The sequence below is a fragment of the Podarcis liolepis genome (assembly GCF_965112155.1).
Source record: "Podarcis liolepis genome assembly, chromosome: 3".
NCBI lineage: Eukaryota > Metazoa > Chordata > Lepidosauria > Squamata > Lacertidae > Podarcis > Podarcis liolepis.
The window spans coordinates 81,375,371-81,393,607 of record NC_139557.1 but is presented as its reverse complement, the minus strand read 5'-3'; the positions used below and the strand labels follow the sequence as shown (position 1 = coordinate 81,393,607).

Sequence of the window (18,237 nt, the reverse complement as noted above, 5' to 3'; positions counted from 1 at the left end):
GAATTAGTACAAATCAAGGCGCATGGACAGGTGACATTAAATCAAGACAATGCAACTCATGCAGCTGATGAAATGCAGAACACAAAATGTGCTGTGGTCTTTTTGTTGGTATTCTTTGATCATATTTTCAACTATCTGTCCTTCTAGCTGTTTTGAATTTCCTTGGAAAGAAAAATGCCACAGAAAATTTAAAAACCATTACAAGTAAATAATTTAGCATTTTCCACCATCCATGTTATGTCATTAAGCAACACAGAGAGAGCAGGTTCACACAAACGTCTCTCCGTAATTTGATTCCTCTACACTTGACTGGGCACTTCATTAAAAACTGCCATGCAGATGATTTGTGTTGATATAAAACATCTGCCTGTTATGTAATGGCACATTCACCTATGCAAGCTATCGCTTTCCTATGCCTGCTGCTCTAGAAGCGGCTGTGGTGGCAAGCGGCTTTTGCAGCCGCACAGGGGAATGAGGGAGGCCTGACAAAAGGCTTCAATGCGCAGTCACATGCTGCACCAATGCTAGGGAGAGGGTGGGACCGATGTGGGCTACTTAAGCCCTTTCCGCCCCTGACCTCTTCATTCATTGGGCTACCACCACTTCCGACCCTACTAGCAGTGCAGGCAGTGGCTGATTAGCGTTTAGAGGACAGAGTAGGAATGTTTTGTTTGTCAGCTGACTGGCTTTGCTGTCAGGAGTTTTCACCTACTCTATGCTGATGTGTGATGGCTGTATATAGTGGGTGGTAGTCATTAAATAGGTTAATTGGCCCCATTGGCAGGTAGGTGCAGGAAATTATGAGATAGATAAGGTTTGGTGGCACCCTTAGGCACCTGGAAAGTTGTCTTGAGACCTGCCTTCAGGTTGGCCCCAAAGGTGTCTTGGGGTCAGAAAGTTTCTGCACCCACATGCTTAACGCAGCTCCTGAATGGGGGGGGGATGTAAAGCATGTTTTTGCTTATCACTATCGTGATAAAACATACAACTGAAAAACATGGAACACAAAAGGAATTGTAGTGCCAAACAAGATGGCCAACTATACTTACAAGGAGCCATCGTTGTTTGTCATGAAAAGTGATTCTTGACAGGTGGCTTGTAGTTTGGCAGGAGCGTCACTCCCTTTTACATACTGACATTTGTGCTGAAAATTAAACTTCACAGAAAACTGCCGTGATCAACAGGTGGCTGCCTGCCCATTGGGTTTCCTGCACATGACTAAAGTGCCTAAGACATCATACCTGTTTTCAAAAGAACAGTTTTTGAGTTCTGTAATCATTATGCCTGCCCAACTGAAGAATTATGTAGCATGTAGGGAAATTATTCCAGATGGGAAATATAAACGTAGGATTTGACTAAAGTGGTTACATAGGAGACTCATATAAGGCATTATAAAAGGCAGCTTTGCCAAGTTTCAAATGAAGTTTCTTTCTTATAGCACTGTTAATCACCATATAAACATCCCCAGTGGTATAAATCTCTCACTGGGGGCAAATTAAGGGAGTGGGAATGTTTCCAGTTTAATGGGTTTGATTTGGCTACTATATCATGGAATGTTCTAAGAAATTGGCTATACACCAATTCAGTAAGAAACAGCCACGAAAAATAATCCAAACAACCTATAGACAAGTGAAAAAGAGGCCCATTCCTTTAAACATACTTTTTGTGCCAGGAGAATGGACAGAAGTAATGGGAAGAGCAAGCAGAGGATAGACTGGCAGGGTTGAAAAGCTGGCAAACCCTGGCAGATTGCTTCATTTAAAATAACAATCAAAGGATTAACTCTTGGTTTCTGTCTGCAGCAACTCGGTAGGTTATTGTAAAACATGTCCCTATTCAAAATATTCTACCTATGAAATTTACAGATATTTCACAGACTCATGTAATTGTACCGTTGGAAGGCACCCCCCCCCCAGGGTCATCTCCTGCAACCCCCTGCAATGAAGGAATCACAGCTACAGAATACCTGACCAAGGGCCAGCCAACATCTGTTTTTAAAAACCCAATGAAGGAGGGTCTAGCACCTTCTGAGGTAAGATCTGAGGTATATTTAATCAACCTCAACTCGCCTTTAGGTCAGCATACACTCCTAAAAGAGACTAAATTTAGAAATAGGGCGCTGAATAATTTGTTGTGGCTATAACATGGAAAATCCTGCATCTCTAAAGCTGACCTTCAGGTGCAATCATTCTCTGTTGACAGTTTATTTCCCTTTGCTTTATTTGTTTCTGTTCCTTCATCCCAAATGGATTCCACTTGCAGACATACAAATAATGATTCCCTGTCCTCTGTGTTGCTACCCTTGAAAATCTTGTAAACTGTTCACATATCTTCTTTAGTCATTCTTTTTTTTTCCAAAGCAAGGAAGCTTTAGTTCTTGTACTCATTGCTCATAAATCAATCAATCCCCTCAGACCTTTAATCATGCTTATTTCTCTCCTTTGAATCCTTTCCAATTTGTCAACATCATTCCTATTCAGACATACCCAGAAGGAAACACGCTATTTTAGAAATGTTCTCCTGGCGCTGAAAAGAGAAAAATGGCTGCTTCACACAAATAAACTGAAAGTTTGGTTCGAATATTTCAGCATTACCAAGAATATCAAATGCAGAGTTTGGAGAGTTGAAAAGTAATCTTGCAAGCACAATGTATTCTCTAGCTTGTTTGCCACATGGCTGAGTTTTTGGAAGCAGTCAGAGAGGAGGGCGCCAGGTCTCAAGAGTTGGGTGCTGTGTCAGGGGGTCAGAGTCAAGGGATCAAGCATAACTAGCCACTCGGGTGCTGGTGTGGCACACGCATCCTGCAACTGGGGGCAGGACGAGCCGCCTATGGAGGCGGGGGGGGACTGCGGTGTGGTGCCCAGTGCCAGCCACGTTTCATTGTGTTTGTTGACTGAACTAAAAAGTTTCATGAGCCCAATTTTTATTTATTTATTTTTTAAACTGATATTTTTGTCATTTTGTCACACACACACACCCAGTGATGACACCCAGACCAGCCCACACCTACCGCACCCGGCTTCCTCTGCCACTGAAGCCAAGTATCAGAGCAGAGGAGCAACATTGGAGTCACAGAAGAAGAACGAGAAAGCCAAAGGGTGCACCAAAAGGTCCTAGAGCCAGGAAGAACACTTGTTGTGCAAACAAAATCTTAGCCCAAGTTAGAAGCATTTTCTGTCTCTTCCTGGAAGGGCTCAATGATCAGTGTGGATAGGTGGAGCTATCTGTCTAGGGAGATGCTCAAAACTGCAGTTCTGTGGCTCATCATATGGGCAGCAGCTGTGCGGACAGCCAAGTGCTTCTGGTGCACTGACAGGTACAACATCACATATTCTGTGACCCGGCAAACTTCTTTACAAGTACACAGGCGATAGCACAAGAGTAGTAAAGCAGTTTCCCTGCTTTTCATTTCTTTTCTTTAACTACATCTCCTGCCTGACATCATTTTTAACTCAGCAGACCTTCAAAGCATCATAGGATCAAATGTTACTCAAACAAAATGCCACTAGACGTACAATTCTTCCTATGTATTCTGTTAGAATGGATTCTCTATGCACCTTCCTATGTGTAATAATGTTCCAACCAAGAGCCTGCAAGCAAATCCATCCACTTTCTAAGCCTGAACCACTTGGGTTGAACAGGAAGTGAAGGCACCTCACATAGAGGGAGAGCCTGAGGTCCTGGGCCTGAGGTCCACCACCTCTTCTGTGCTGCAATCCATTTTTACAGAGTATTGCACCACACGATGAAAAATACATGCTGTTCCTCTATAGTTTGCTTATAGAAATGCACCCCAATGTAGTCCCAAACCATATCGATAGGTACTACTAGGGGTGAAAAATGCAAAAGGATTCAAATGCATCTCCAGAATAAAGATTCGTGCACTAGAATAAATTTAAACTGATGCTATTTAGTAAAGGATTCATAAATTCTTACACTTTTCTAAACGCATCTCTTGCATTCCAAAAGTCATTATGCTGTATAAAATGATTATTTCCAAAACAGCATTACCATGAGTTATCACCATTGCTGCCTAGCAACGAGCATCTTTTCTTTTCTTAACACTAAGCTGTATAAACTAGTATCTGGAATTTGTGCAAATGTGTATTCATTTGAGGACCGCAGAGACACATTCATCTTAGAAATCAGACACAGATAATATAACACATTTAGAGAAACAAAGCAGCAGCAACCATTTCCACACATATCTTAGTAAAAATCTTCTCATTACTGCCTTAACTAAGTTCTGTAAAGCTTAGTTATGACAGACTGCATTTTTTTTTAATCTTCTCTTGAAGTTAGTGGGGATTTTTTGAGAGCTTGGTGTAGAAACAATGGACCCTTTATTGATAAAGCTTCATGACGTAAATGTTTGTATTGGTTATACCTAGAGCAGGCTTCCTCGTTCATGTCAATAAATAGGCACTGTACTGATTTGAAATGTGTGCAGGAAAAGTGAATCCTCTGAATTTGAACCTCTAAGTTCCAAATCACGCCCAGACTCACTCCTTGGGGGTCCAAGCTCAACTTCTAACCACCCATGAGCCCTTACATCTCACACATTGCAAAAAACTGGCCGCAGATTTGCATAAAGTTTGCATATGTTAATTCATAGGGACAGATACAATTTTTGAAATAATGGTTATAATGAAACACAAATATAGTACATCTCACCATAGTGCAGAGGACTGTGATGAGGTGACCTGTGTACCTCATCAGTTTGAAGTCCAGATGCTAAACTATTGGTGGCCAAATTCCAGGCCCTTGATTCTTGATCCATAAATTAGTCTTGGACTGGGTAGTTTTCAAATAGAGGATTTCTTCAAACAGAAGGCTGTCCTCTGTGAAGGAGGATGCATAGACGTCCTACTTTTCTCTGCCCCAAACTTGAGCACTAGCAGTGGGAAGACCGTGCGATGCAATCTCCCACTATTCCCAACGACCCTCAGTGGTGACACAAATGAGCCTTTGTGCCACAATTAGGGGAGTAATGGCCTTATCCTTCTCGTTACATCCAGGGAGTGTCTCTCTCCTCAGTTGTTTCTGTGTGCAGAGAGTTAGAGAGATTTTTTAGAGGAGATATAGGCTCTTTGTGAGGCAAAAGTTAATTGTCCAAGTTACTCTGTTTGAGTGTTAAAGACCCTGTATGATTGTCCATATTGGGACACCTGGGTCTTTTTGCTCTGCTCGTTTCTGGGATTCTTCATATATCAACAGGGCCCTACTTTTGGGTCAAATGGTGGAGTTCCAGTCCAGATAGGACTACAGATAACTTGTGGGTGGCAAGGAGATAGAAAGGAGGCTAAAGAGATTAAAAAACCCCAAACCAAGCAGAATTTTCCTTTGATGTAGTCTCTTCAGCAATGGCAATTCTTCCTCTCCCTTGGTTTGTTTAAAATATTTGAAAGGTTTAGGGGGATCAGAGGAGTTTAAAAGGGCTTTAAAAGATTAAAAGGTTGTGGAGGTTAAAAGTCCTTAAAATAAGTTCTAGCAGCGTAGAGATATAGCCGACAGGAAACCCGGGTGATGGCTACAAGACAGTTGGGTTTCCTTAAAACTAATTTACAACGCTGGGGTTGCCGGAACAGATAGAACACATAAAATAACATTGCTTTCATCAAAAGAATAAAAAGGGAACAAGAAGGGGGGCAGCAAGGCAACCCCCCCTCATCTTGTAATTAAAAGGAATTTTGCAAAGCTCTGATAAGCACATACTACCTCGGCACCATCTTAGGAGCTGACATGAAAAAGCAACAACTCTCTCTCTCTCTCTCTCTCTATATATATATATATATTTAGCGGGAAGACACTCCAATGAAAATTTCTGATACTATATTTCTTTGTGTGTGTGTGTGTGTGTGTGTGTGTGTGTAGTATATGGATGTTTTAAGATGGTCTGTATCTGTAATGCCCAATAAAGGTTTGGAGAAAGAAAAGGTGACATAAATGTTTGCAACATTTTCATGGGGCTACAAGTGCAATTGGGGAACCAGTGCAAAGAGTGTATAGGCTCCAGTTAATGTAAAGCGCTTGGCAGGTTTCCCACCACTTCAGTGAAGTCGACACTGGGCACTGTATCTCAAGCTCTGTGTGCTCTAAAGTATATCATAGAATCATAGAATCATAGAGTTGGAAGAGACCACAAGGGCCATCGAGTCCAACCCCCTGCCAAGCAGGAAACACCATCAGAGCACCCCTGACATATGGTTGTCAAGCCTCTGCTTAAAGACCTCCAAAGTAGGAGACTCCACCACACTCCTTGGCAGCAAATTCCACTGTCGAACAGCTCTTACTGTCAGGAAGTTCTTCCTAATGTTTAGGTGGAATCTTCTTTCTTGTAGTTTGGATCCATTGCTCCGTGTCCGCTTCTCTGGAGCAGCAGAAAACAACCTTTCTCCCTCCTCTATGTGACATCCTTTTATATATTTGAACATGGCTATCATATCACCCCTTAACCTTCTCTTCTCCAGGCTAAACATGCCCAGCTCCCTTAGCCGTTCCTCATAAGGCATCGTTTCCAGGCCTTTGACCATTTTGGTTGCCCTCCTCTGGACACGTTCCAGTTTGTCAGTGTCCTTCTTGAACTGTGGTGCCCAGAACTGGACACAGTACTCCAGGTGAGGTCTGACCAGAGCAGAATACAGTGGCACTATTACTTCCCTTGATCTAGATGCTATGCTCCTATTGATGCAGCCCAGAAATGCATTGGCTTTTTTAGCTGCCGCGTCACACTGTTGGCTCATGTCAAGTTTGTGGTCAACCAAGACTCCTAGATCCTTTTCACATGTACTGCTCTCAAGCCAGGTGTCACCCATCTTGTATTTGTGCCTCTCATTTTTTTTGCCCAAGTGCAATACTTTACATTTCTCCCTGTTAAAATTCATCTTGTTTGCTTTTGCCCAGTTCTCTAATCTGTCAAGGTCGTTTTGAAGTGTGATCCTGTCCTCTGGGGTGTTAGCCACCCCTCCCAGTTTGGTGTCATCTGCAAATTTGATCAGGATGCCCTTGAGTCCATCATCCAAGTCGTTGATAAAGATGTTGAATAAGACCGGGCCCAAGACAGAACCCTGTGGCACCCCACTAGTCACTCTTCTCCAGGATGAAGAGGAACCATTGATGAGCACCCTTTGGGTTCGGTCAGTCAGCCAGTTACAAATCCACTGAGTGGTAGCATAGTCAAGACCGCATTTTACCAGCTTCTTTACAAGAATATCATGGGGCACCTTGTCAAATGCCTTGCTGAAATCAAGGTAGGCTACATCCACTGCGTTCCCTTCATCTACCAGGCTTGTAATTCTGTCAAAAAACGAGATCAGGTTAGTCTGACATGACTTATTTTTCAGAAATCCATGCTGACTGTTGGTGATCACAGCATTCCTTTCTAGGTGCTCACAGACTGTTTGCTTAATGATCTGCTCCAGAATCTTCCCTGGTATTGATGTCAGACTGACTGGGCGGTAATTATTTGGGTCCTCTCTTTTCCCCTTTTTGAAAATAGGGACAACATTTGCCCTCCTCCAGTCTGCCGGGACTTCGCCTGTTCTCCAGGAATTCTCAAAGATGACTGCCAGTGGTTCTGAGATCACATCTGCCAGTTCTTTTAATACTCTTGGATGCAGTTCATCTGGCCCTGGAGACTTGAATACATCTAAACTAGCCAAGTATTCTTGTACTATCTCCTTAGTTATTCTGGGCTGTGTTTCCTCTGCTGAATCATTTGCTCCAAATTCTTCAGGTCGGGCATTGTTTTCTTTATCGGAGAAGACTGAGGCAAAGAAGGCATTGAGGAGTTCAGCCCTTTCTGTGTCCCCTGTTTGCATTTCACCATCTTCTCCTCTGAGTGACCCCACTGTTTCTTTGTTCTTCCTTTTGCTACGAACATACCCATAAAAGCCTTTTTTGTTGCTTTTAACCTCTCTAGCAAGCCTGAGTTCATTCTGTGCTTTAGCTTTTCTGACTTTGTGTCTACACGTGCTGGCTATTTGTTTGAATTCCTCTTTGGTGGTTTCCCCCCTTTTCCATTTTTTGTACACATCCTTTTTTAATCTTAACTCAGTTAAAAGTTCTTTAGATAGCCACCCTGGCTTCTTTAAGCACCTTCCATGTCCATATCCTTGGGACTGCTTCTATATGATGGCTAGCAAGCCATATGAGCAGGCCAAATGTTTCTTTTGGGAATAGATTCCGTAACAGCTCCCTGAGAGAAAGCTTTGTGTTTCTTTTCATGAGATAGATGCAAACATGAGCAAGTGTTCTGGCACCTGTATGTCTGCAGAAACCCAGAAGAAGTGTAGAATAACAGCTGTGAATCACAGCAACAAGAGATATGCCAGCATGGGGAGTGGAAGACATTTTGGGTGGTGCTTTTCTCCCTGTCCAGAAAAACAGCTGTTTACAACTTAAACAACATCAATGTTCTGATAGGTTTAGCCCAATGGTGTACGCCACCCCCGTCACACACACACATTTTCTTCAGCCTGCCTTTTATCAGGCTCAAAGGGAAAAAAACATGCAGATATTACAGAGATGTTTCAACTGATATTATCAAAAGCCTAATCTAGAGGTATTGTTTTTAATTTCAAAGGGCTAGTGAAACCACAACATTTTGTTGTGTGGAATGATTTTATTTCTTATGCTAAAAAAATAATACAATGAGACCCAATTTATCCTGAAAAGTATGTTCAATTTGGAAAATTAATAGTGGGCAAGATCATGAATAGAAATTACGATAAATGTTAACATATAATTTGGTACTTGTGGGGTTCAGTTCTTGTTATTACTGCTTTGAGGCTTTCTTTACAGTAAAATGGTGTATAAACTTTACGAAATAAATAAGTAAATAAATTAGCAATATGGGACTAGAAAAGGGTCTTCTGTTCAATATTCAGTGTTATTATTCTGTATGAGCTGTTTGTTGTTTATAGCTTTGTATCATAAAAGTTTCATCAGCATCATAAGCAAAAAGATCAAATTTCTGTAGCAGCTCTGGCTGACAAACAAGATGAAGCACATCTAGGCCCTGCAAATAAGCCAACAACATTTATGAAAAATTTGTATCCCACTGCCTCACACATACCTGTGTTTGTCATTTCACACTTGAAAGAAAGGAGACTCAGCTCTCTTCCAAATTATAAAAAGTTTCTATACCTTCACCTGAAGGTGATCCTTACTGCTTATGGGCAATAAACACCCAAAAGATTGTTGTATGAGACTTAGTAAATCTCTCTTGGTATTGGAAAGCCAAGTCTCCAAAATGAATCTTCTCTGCTGCTTAAAATAGTTGACAGATAATATGCAACCACGTACTGCCCTACTGATTTTTATAATTATTTTCCCTGCCACTTCTTGAACAGAGCTGAGGATATTAATGAATATATTTTGGAACGATACACTGCTCTCCCCTCTAATGGCCTCTACAGCCTCAGCAGATGCTGTAACACTCCAACAGTTTGACGTTACCCCCAATGGCACACTCTTCCATTGTCTCTTGAGACCGACGGATGCCAACAATACAGAGAGAGAGAGAGCTGACACAGTGAGAGATCACTTACTTGTATGGAATGTGCTTGCTGCCATTGACTAGGGCTAGGATCACATTGCCCAGTGCAGACAACGAAAGACAAAGTCCAGAGCCTCCTTCACGATTTTTGCTGAGGGGTTTAACACAGCTGCCCAGGTCGATGAGGTGTAAGCGGCTACGGCCTCCTGACACTGTTAGAGAATAAATGAGAGAGAGGGATATTAAGAGCCAGCTTTCTGATTCTCATAGGTTAATGTAAGTACGGTGTTGGAATATATAAACTCTGGAATATGATATGTGGTTTCCTGGGAATAAGGCCCCTTGAAACCAATGGGTTTTAAGACTGGAGATACACACACACACACACACACAGAGAGAGAGAGAGAGAGAGAGAGAGAGAGAGAGAGAAATTAATGATCTTTATAACCTACGGAGTAGAGACAGCAAAAACAAAGAAGCCAGCATTAAAGCAATAACAAACGTGAGAGTTAAACTCATTCCTCAAAACCCTTTCTTGTGACTAATCCCAACTCCTCCATTCTTACATATGTAGGCAAGTGAAATTGCCTGTTGTTTTTATACAGTACTTCATTTTCCTCTGTTATTGCCTCTTTTAATATATGTGCTTGAATTCCACATATGCTTTGAAAAAAGTAACGCAAGAGACACTACCTGATAAGACAGGCAGTTTTTAATTTTCGCTTCTTAAAAAGCTAAAGACCATTACCACTTGATATTCCTCAGTTCAAAAATGTCTGGCTTCTGAATATTTCATAAAAGTATTGTTGGAAATGCTGACCCACTACTTAAAGAGGCCGGTGTTCAACGTGTTATATGCTCAGAAATAGAGTGCCATCTAATGTGAGCGTGAAAGGGCATTATTCAACAAATTTCCATGATGTCATTATTTGTGCACCGTATACACACAAAAAGCATTTGAGAAATACTTAGAAATTTAATATAGCTGATAAACTATATTTTGCTGCTCCAAAGTACAAAAGAAAGATCTCTGAAGGTTCACTGAAGCATGATGTTTTATTTATTAATTTTAACAATTTATACACTGCTTAACATCATAGCCTCTAAGTGGGATACAGTAAGTTTGCAAAAGATAAAATAAAGATAAAATCAATTTAAATTAACCATAAAATCTGAAAACTTGCTTAAAATGCTTGCTGAAATGAAAAAGGTCTCCCCAAAGTTCAACCAGGAGGGGGCCTGTCTGATCTCAGTCAGGAAGGAGTACCACAAAATTGGGCCTACTATACTGAATGCATATGAGCCACGTGTCTGTATCATGGGGGTGGCCACTAATAGTGACTCTCCCAAAGACCTCAATAACTGGACAGGGATATAAGGAATCAGGTGGTTCTTAGTGTATCCTGGACCAAAGTTGTCAAGTGCCTCGTAAATTTATACAAGAACCTTGACCTTGATTTGGTAGCATACGGACTGTGAGTTCAAGGTTTTATACACCAGCGTTGGTATGCTATCTTGAATATAAAGAGTTGTTTCCTTGGATTGCAGATTACAGAACATTGGCTGGGAGATTAGGCTTTGCTTATAATGTTAGTGGTCAATTTTGTAACGTCTAGCCCTGCCCTCAGACTACTAGATTCTCAATAAACTAATTGTTTTTGAGAGCATGACATGTAGTACAAATGTTGCAATTAAGTGAACATGTTACACTAAGAAATGGAAGTCAGAAAAATAACCCTGGGTGATATCCAAGGTTATTCTTAGTCTGAGTCTATTAATTAAGTCCATTAATTTCAGTAGGTCCGCTTTGAGTATGACTTAAATTGGATATCACCCACTAACATTTTTTAAGAATTGGCACCTATTTATTGATTGTTAGATAGATATGATTCTGCTTCCAACCATTCTACAACATTCTATTTACTTATTTATTTCTATTTTATACCAAAAAATGTTACTGAGCAGCATTTTAAAAAGAAATTAAGGGGGCCTAATCGCAACTAACTTTAGACTAGATCAGAGCTTATCTCGGGCTCTAGCCAGCTCAATAGGTCTCCCAGAGGTGGAATATGAATGCAGCCCAGGGGGACTTTTCTTTGATATAATTTATCGAGCTTTGAGAAAATGAGAGGATTTCTTCATTTAATTGCATTAGAAAGTAATTACAAAGTGCGTGTGCACACACACACACACAAAAACCATAGAAAATTACATGACTTTAATGGCAATCTCCTTAAAGCAGGCCATTCTCATTCCTAAAAGACTGCACATCCATAGTCCTCCTTTTCCCTGAAGGGGGAAAGATCAATAAGCCCATTGTGAGTTAAGTTCTGCCTGGCAATTCTATGTGAGTCATTACTGTAATACATACAAAAAAAAGATTTCAGTTGTATGATATGTTTGGACACTTTGATTCATGTACATTGTATGTGTCCTACGATACTGTGTTTATATTTACGTTGGGTGTTATTCAACCGATTTATAAAAATCAGCAGGTCCACGCTGTGTATGACTAATGCTGGCTATCACCCATGCATGTATGTATTTGTACTGGATCATTTTCTGAATCAAAAATAATCCAAAGAACTATTAACAACAAAAATATTCATTCAAACTCCTATTAGAGGACATCAGACATAGCAATTCAAACTGACATAATACAAAAATTGCTAACCTTTGGGATTAAATGGTTCAATCATTTAATGATACCCATAAAGGAATTGGTGGTAAGAGAGAGGATTTCGTTTATTAGATCTACTGAATTAATGCCTCTATTTTAATGCTGCCAGAAGAGAGATGCCTTTGGTTGTGCTTTTAGTTTTGGCGCAGTCAAGTAGTCGTCTGGAAGACAGGCAGCAGGTTGCAACCAAGTAAACGGAGGAAAGGGGAGGCAGTTGCAGGGCAGGGAGAAAAGTTCTTCAGTTGGAGTAAAGTTACTTAGCCTTATGAGCCAATGCAGAGTTTGGAGATTTATAGGATGAAGTGACACGTCTGAACAGACATTTCATGACATAGTGTGGCCACAGTGGTTCATATATTGAAAACACTGCAGCTAGACTGCTGATGGGGGCGGACAGTCACCAGCCCATAACTCTGGTACTCAAAAACTTACACTACAGGACTTCCGGGTTGACGCGATCTGGAAATGGCGGATTCCCTCCGAGCTGCGGAGGGAATCGGCTCCACCGGGGACGGGTCTTTGCCGCGCCGGCGACGCGGGGACCCTTAAAAACCGCAGGCGCGGATGCCTGCGGACTGAAGACTCGGCGGGTGCCTTAAGCGCCCCCCTGATTCGCAAAGAGCCTTTTTAAAGGCTGCGGAGGGGATACGGGGGTGGCGTGGCACTGAGAGTCGATCGCTACCTCGGTGGAGCGAAGCCGCGAGCCATGACCAGAGAGCGCTGACTTCCTTCCTTGGAAATTTGGATTGAAAGAACTACCCGTGAGTAAGACGGATCGGGACTTTAAAAATTTTTACCTTGAATTAGAGACGACCGGGGGGTGTTCTAAAAGGAAGTCCGCACCCCCCCCCCTTGCAGAAGATCTAAGCAACGACATAAGAGCTAAGCTGGAGAGCCTACCCTCGGTGGGGTGAGTAAAAAAGGACATTAACTTTCAAGATTTGGCTAAGGGAATTTTATGCTGGAGAGTGGAGTTTCAGAAGCCTTCTTTTTGTTTTAAACAACCCCCCCTCCCGGGTCCGGGAATGTCCTGCCTTTGTGCCTGTGTAAGAGCTGCGGACTTTGACAGCTGTCAAAGCTGTCAAACGGGCAATTTAAAGCGAAAAATTGTTGTTTAAGACCCCCCTGGACTAAGACGAGCTACAATTGAGTCAAAATTGTTGGAAACAAAGTAATAATAAGAAGTTAAAGGGTTGTTGAGCAAAAGACTAATAAGTAACCAGATTCCCCCTAGGGGGAACTCTGTGAAATTACAATGGATACAATGGCTGTGGATGGAAAGTTACTAGTGGAAATCGAAAGGATGTTTCAATTGGTGGGAACCTTACAAGAGCAGAGCTTGGCCATGAATAAACAACTTATGACTATGACCTTGGGAACAGGCAACTCTGCTGTGTGTGTTGAGGACCTGAATGAGAAAGAATCCACAGCTGAAGGGGAAACGATATTTTCAGAGGTGGAAGAGACTAAACAAGAAAAAGAGAAAGTAACTTTGGGAAGCAACATCCAAAAGCTGACATCTGTGGAATACAAGCAAGGAGACTTTGGGAACATATCTACCACAAGCCTGCGAAAGATGCAGAAGAAGAAGGAGGAGGCCCTGGGACAATATGGAATACAGGAGCTTAAAATAAAGAGATATGATTGGGGCCTCCGTTTGGACTTTGGTTTTGAGGATACAGGCTTTGTGGAAATTTACCAGCAGTTGACTACAAACCTCCTTGTGGGAAGAGAATATACTTGGATGCTGAAAGAGTTTTTTCCAGGCTCGACGACTGACATAAAGGACTACCAACAAGACCGGCGGAGAGGGACTGAAAGAGATTTGAAAGCCTCGGACGTGAGGAACCCAGGCTGAGAATTTCGACTTTGGACTTTCATTGGGAAGGGACAAAAACCGGGGATGGGAGGGAGGGAAGGAAGAGGAGATTATCAGAAACTCTTAAGACTTTTAGGTTTGGTTGATATGACTTCTAATTAAGATAAAATGAAAAATCGATGGAAGAGAACTTAAGTCCAACTTAGGAATATCAATTTTAATTACAAAAGAGGTAATAAGAGGAATAAGATGGTCAAGAGGAGAAATACCAACTTGCTGATATAATTTTGGGAATTGGGATGCACGAGGGGGGGTGGGGGGAAGTCAGGGAACAAGGTTATGAAACGAGGATTGGCTGAATTTATATATGTTTTGTTATGTGTTGTTATTTGTGTGTGTTTTGTTTTTATAAAAGCGGAAAACCCAATAAAAATTACATAAAACAAAAACAAAAACTTACACTACAAGGCCAGGTTCAAGGATATTGTATTAATTGATCCTTTATAGCCCTGGATGATCACTGACATCTTTGCAGTAGTCAGTGGCAGTGCCCTCCTTCATGCCCTCCTGTATTCACCAGGAGCTGTGCATTCACTATTGTGCACCCACTTTTAAGGAACTGCCTTGCATAGTCATTTAAACGACAACAGTATATGTATATCTTAGAAAAAGACAGGGAAACAGTGGGACTTACTTCCCCCTTTTCCACTCTTCTCCATGCGGTACTGGTAGATGTGCAGAGTGAAGAGCATATGGGAATTCTTGTGATCTTCCTCCCGGCAATCTTGCTGGCTGCTACGACGCGAGGCAATGGCCGCATCGAGGAAGAAGGCAGCTTTCTCTGCAGTAGGAGCTCGAAGTTCACTTTGATTCTGCAGCTGCAAGGCAACCGACAGGATACAAACCACATAAAATGTGTGTATTGAGATCCAGTACTGGCAAGGTACTTTCTGTTAGCACCACCAAAATACAGCATGCCCTAGATTAGGGAACATCCTGCTTTGCGGAACGTCTCTGGCAAAAGAGAATCCCCATAGTGAAATGCCTCCACATGAACAAAAACCCAAAAACGAAGAAGCAAGGTGTTTCACTCTAGATCTGTGATGCTGAACCTGGTGTCCTCCTTTGGATCTGGTTTCTGTTTCTCAGACCCAGTTAGGCAGGTTTTGGTCACTGACACTTTAGCTTCCATCTGCCTTCAAGGTTACCATCAAGCAAGCCTACCTCCACACTTCCCTGTTCTTTTCAGTAAATATGTTGAGAGGCTGGATGTCTTGTCACGGACAATGTAAGACTCCCCTGACCCTTAACAGTTGCTTTGCAGATCTGCTTTCTCAAAACCTTCTGCCAAGTCCAAACTAGGTGTGATAATAAACACATGGTTCCTGCTTAAAATGACAGCTGTGGATATAATTTCTATTTCCCCTGAGATCAATCAATCCTGCTTTACCCTATCCCTGCTGCACATCATTTGCTGCCCCTTATGCAGAGTGGGAAAACATGGAGCATCATAATGTCAGGATATGTGTGTGTTCTGTTAGAACAGAAGTGCAAAACCTGTGGCTGTTCAGATGTTGCTAGAGGACAACTGCCAACACCCGTGACCATTGGCCATGCTCAAGATCATCTCCATCCCTAATCAGAATTCTAACTTGACCCCTAACCTTGGTGTGTTTCAAACAAGACTGCTTAGTTATCACACATGCTTGCCAATAAACTGAAGTCTGAGATGTAGTAAAAGGGGCAAGTTTAGATTTTCTGCAGGCACTGAAGAAAGCTTTGAACAATTTTTTGGCACGATTCTCTATGGACTGCACAAGTTAACTGAAACCCCGAACGAAGTCTGTGTGGCCCTTTGTGTTTTCAGGATTTCTGAGTATAATTAATGTTTACTTTCTCTCTTCCTCTTTTGCTGGAAATCTCTCCAACACATTCAGTGCAAGGTAAAATCCCACACCATAAGGGCAGTAGTCACTGTATGCTCAGAACAGTAGGTATTTTGTTTCAGATGTGAGGTCTACAAGGAACTCCTGCCAGCAAGGGTGCCTAGAGGATTTAGCCATAATTTAAAGGAGGGGCAGGGAGTCAAACGGCTACTGCAGCTCATGTATCTTTCAACATGGCCAGGAAGTGTTGTGTTGTTTTTTTAAACCAGTTGGGTGTTCCTATCTGAAGAACACTGGGAGTTGTTCTTGGCTTGGCCAGGGCTCCCATTCACAGCTTGGCAGCAATTAATAAGTAGCTATTAATACTTCCTACAACATTACTAAGCCTAGTACTATAAATAATGTAGTTTGTGAAGATATAAACAGCCATATTATTGGCCTCCAGCTATTTGTGCAATATTGTAAATATTTTAGTGTGTTGTTATACATTGGAGAAATTATTATAGGAAGGAGACAAATTTTGTTTGATCTGAATCCTTTCACATTTTATAGCAAACAGAGGCCTCTGCTCAACATCAAGTTATGCCAAAGGCGCAAATATTTAGGCCAGGAGAGCAGATGGCCCCTGCAGCTGCAGGTCATAAAGTTTCTTGTGTGCCTGAGAGTAAACACTTCCAAGTCAGAAAAAGTTTGTACTTAGGGTTGTTGGGTGTGGGGTTTTTTTTTTGGTTTTTTAATTGAACCCATTGTAGTAAAAACATGACACCACTTGGTATATATCATAACTTAAAAGAGTTTTGTATTCACCTGCATGCCACAAATTGGGTCCTCACAAAGGTAGACCCCAGGAGACTGGCCGTCTTGTAAGCTGCCTGTTGCCACCTCTGACAGCAAGTCTCTCAGGTTTTCTTCTTTTCCCCATACTTCCACCGCTGAGATTCGGACAGAGAACCGGGCTCCCGTCTTCTCTTTCCGTTCATTAATCAACTTAAACAGCCAGGATATGGCACAGGGGATTATGCCAAGGTTCTGCATGGAATCATCCTTTCCAATCATCGTGTAGGATTTTCCTGTTTGGAATGGAGTAGAGAAAAGGAAGATAATATAATGACTGCAAACAGAAAATGTGAAGAAAGGAACCCTATGAGTGATCTTAAAATACTGCACATCCTGATCTGCAATAATGTGTTGTTCAGTGGTATTCACAACCATGTCCAGTCAATGGTTGCCCAGCATCATTCTCCCCTCTCCTCCCCCCATGCATGCTTCATGCCCTCTCCAAATCTGCTCCTAAGGGTTGGGGGACCACCTAGAACCGATTTAGGGTACATGCAGGGGGAAGGAAGGCGCAGAACTTTATGTTGAGCAAGGAGAAATCCTTGTACTGATTGAACAAGAGACTTAGCATTATGTTGGATTCCGCCTTTGAAAAGTAGTTGTAGCTACTGAATGGATATTCTATTAACTTTTCAATTTCATTTTTGTACCTCAGTCTTCTGTTGGTAAAACTGGGCCTTTTACAACCTACATTTAATTGTAAAACTGCAAGTAAGGCTCACTGCTTTCATTTTCATGTATAGGAAATATGAATAAGCATATTATGTGGAGTCCATCCACATAAAATTTACAATCCCAAGTTAAATAATACTAGAGATAAAATATCTGAATAGTATATCCATTCAAGTGGTAGACCTTTGGATGCTGTCAACCATGACAATGAGAACCTTTTGAAATAATATTATTTGAAGCTGACTGATCTGTAAGTGCAGTTTTTATTATTATAAACATTCATTATCTTGAATGGATACCATTTTCTCAAACTAATACTGGCCACTAGTGTTCAACCATAAGCACCCCATGGAATTTAAAAGTGGCTACTTCCTTCATCTAATCATCATGATTTTTAACCATTATGCTAAAACAATGGTGAGGAGCAAGTGGGATGGAGAATGACACATCCCCCCACCCTGGTCACTGTTAAGTATTCAGGGAATACATAAAAATCAGAGGAAGTACAAGAGTGACTGACATATTGAAGGAAACAAGATACAGGAGGTTATAGCTGACAAATTCCTTCTACATTATCCTTTGAATATGAAACTTACTAACCTAGTTTGGTGTGTCCAAAGCAAAATACACAACCATCAGCACCATTCACCACAGACTGGATCACTTCAGCTACTGTTCCTGCACATACTTCGGCCTGTTATAATGGGGAAGAAGATTATATATTCATGAGGAAATGTGAATATAAATGGGATTATCAGTATCTTGCTTAAAGAAAACTAGGTTATATTTGTTGTTGTTAATAACAGTTTATACGTTTTAATGCTATTTTTATCTATATACTTGA

At 41.5% G+C, this 18,237-nt stretch overlaps 1 protein-coding gene across 6 annotated transcripts in view; it reads right to left on the bottom strand.

Moving 5' to 3' along the window:
- The window catches only part of KIF26B (kinesin family member 26B), a 296,108-nt gene that overhangs the window by 51,092 nt on the left and 226,779 nt on the right, over positions 1-18,237 (bottom strand). For all 6 annotated transcript variants that reach the window (XR_014524480.1, XM_083496725.1, XM_083496726.1 and 3 more), the window contains 4 exons: positions 17,994-18,087; positions 16,692-16,954; positions 14,693-14,876; positions 9,552-9,711 (listed from right to left, as the gene is read on the bottom strand). Coding sequence is in view for 5 of the 6 variants with exons in the window: in XM_083496725.1 (XP_083352851.1) it covers positions 9,552-9,711; positions 14,693-14,876; positions 16,692-16,954; positions 17,994-18,087 (701 nt within the window). In the remaining variant the exon portion in view is untranslated. The remainder of the gene's footprint in view (positions 1-9,551; positions 9,712-14,692; positions 14,877-16,691; positions 16,955-17,993; positions 18,088-18,237) is intronic.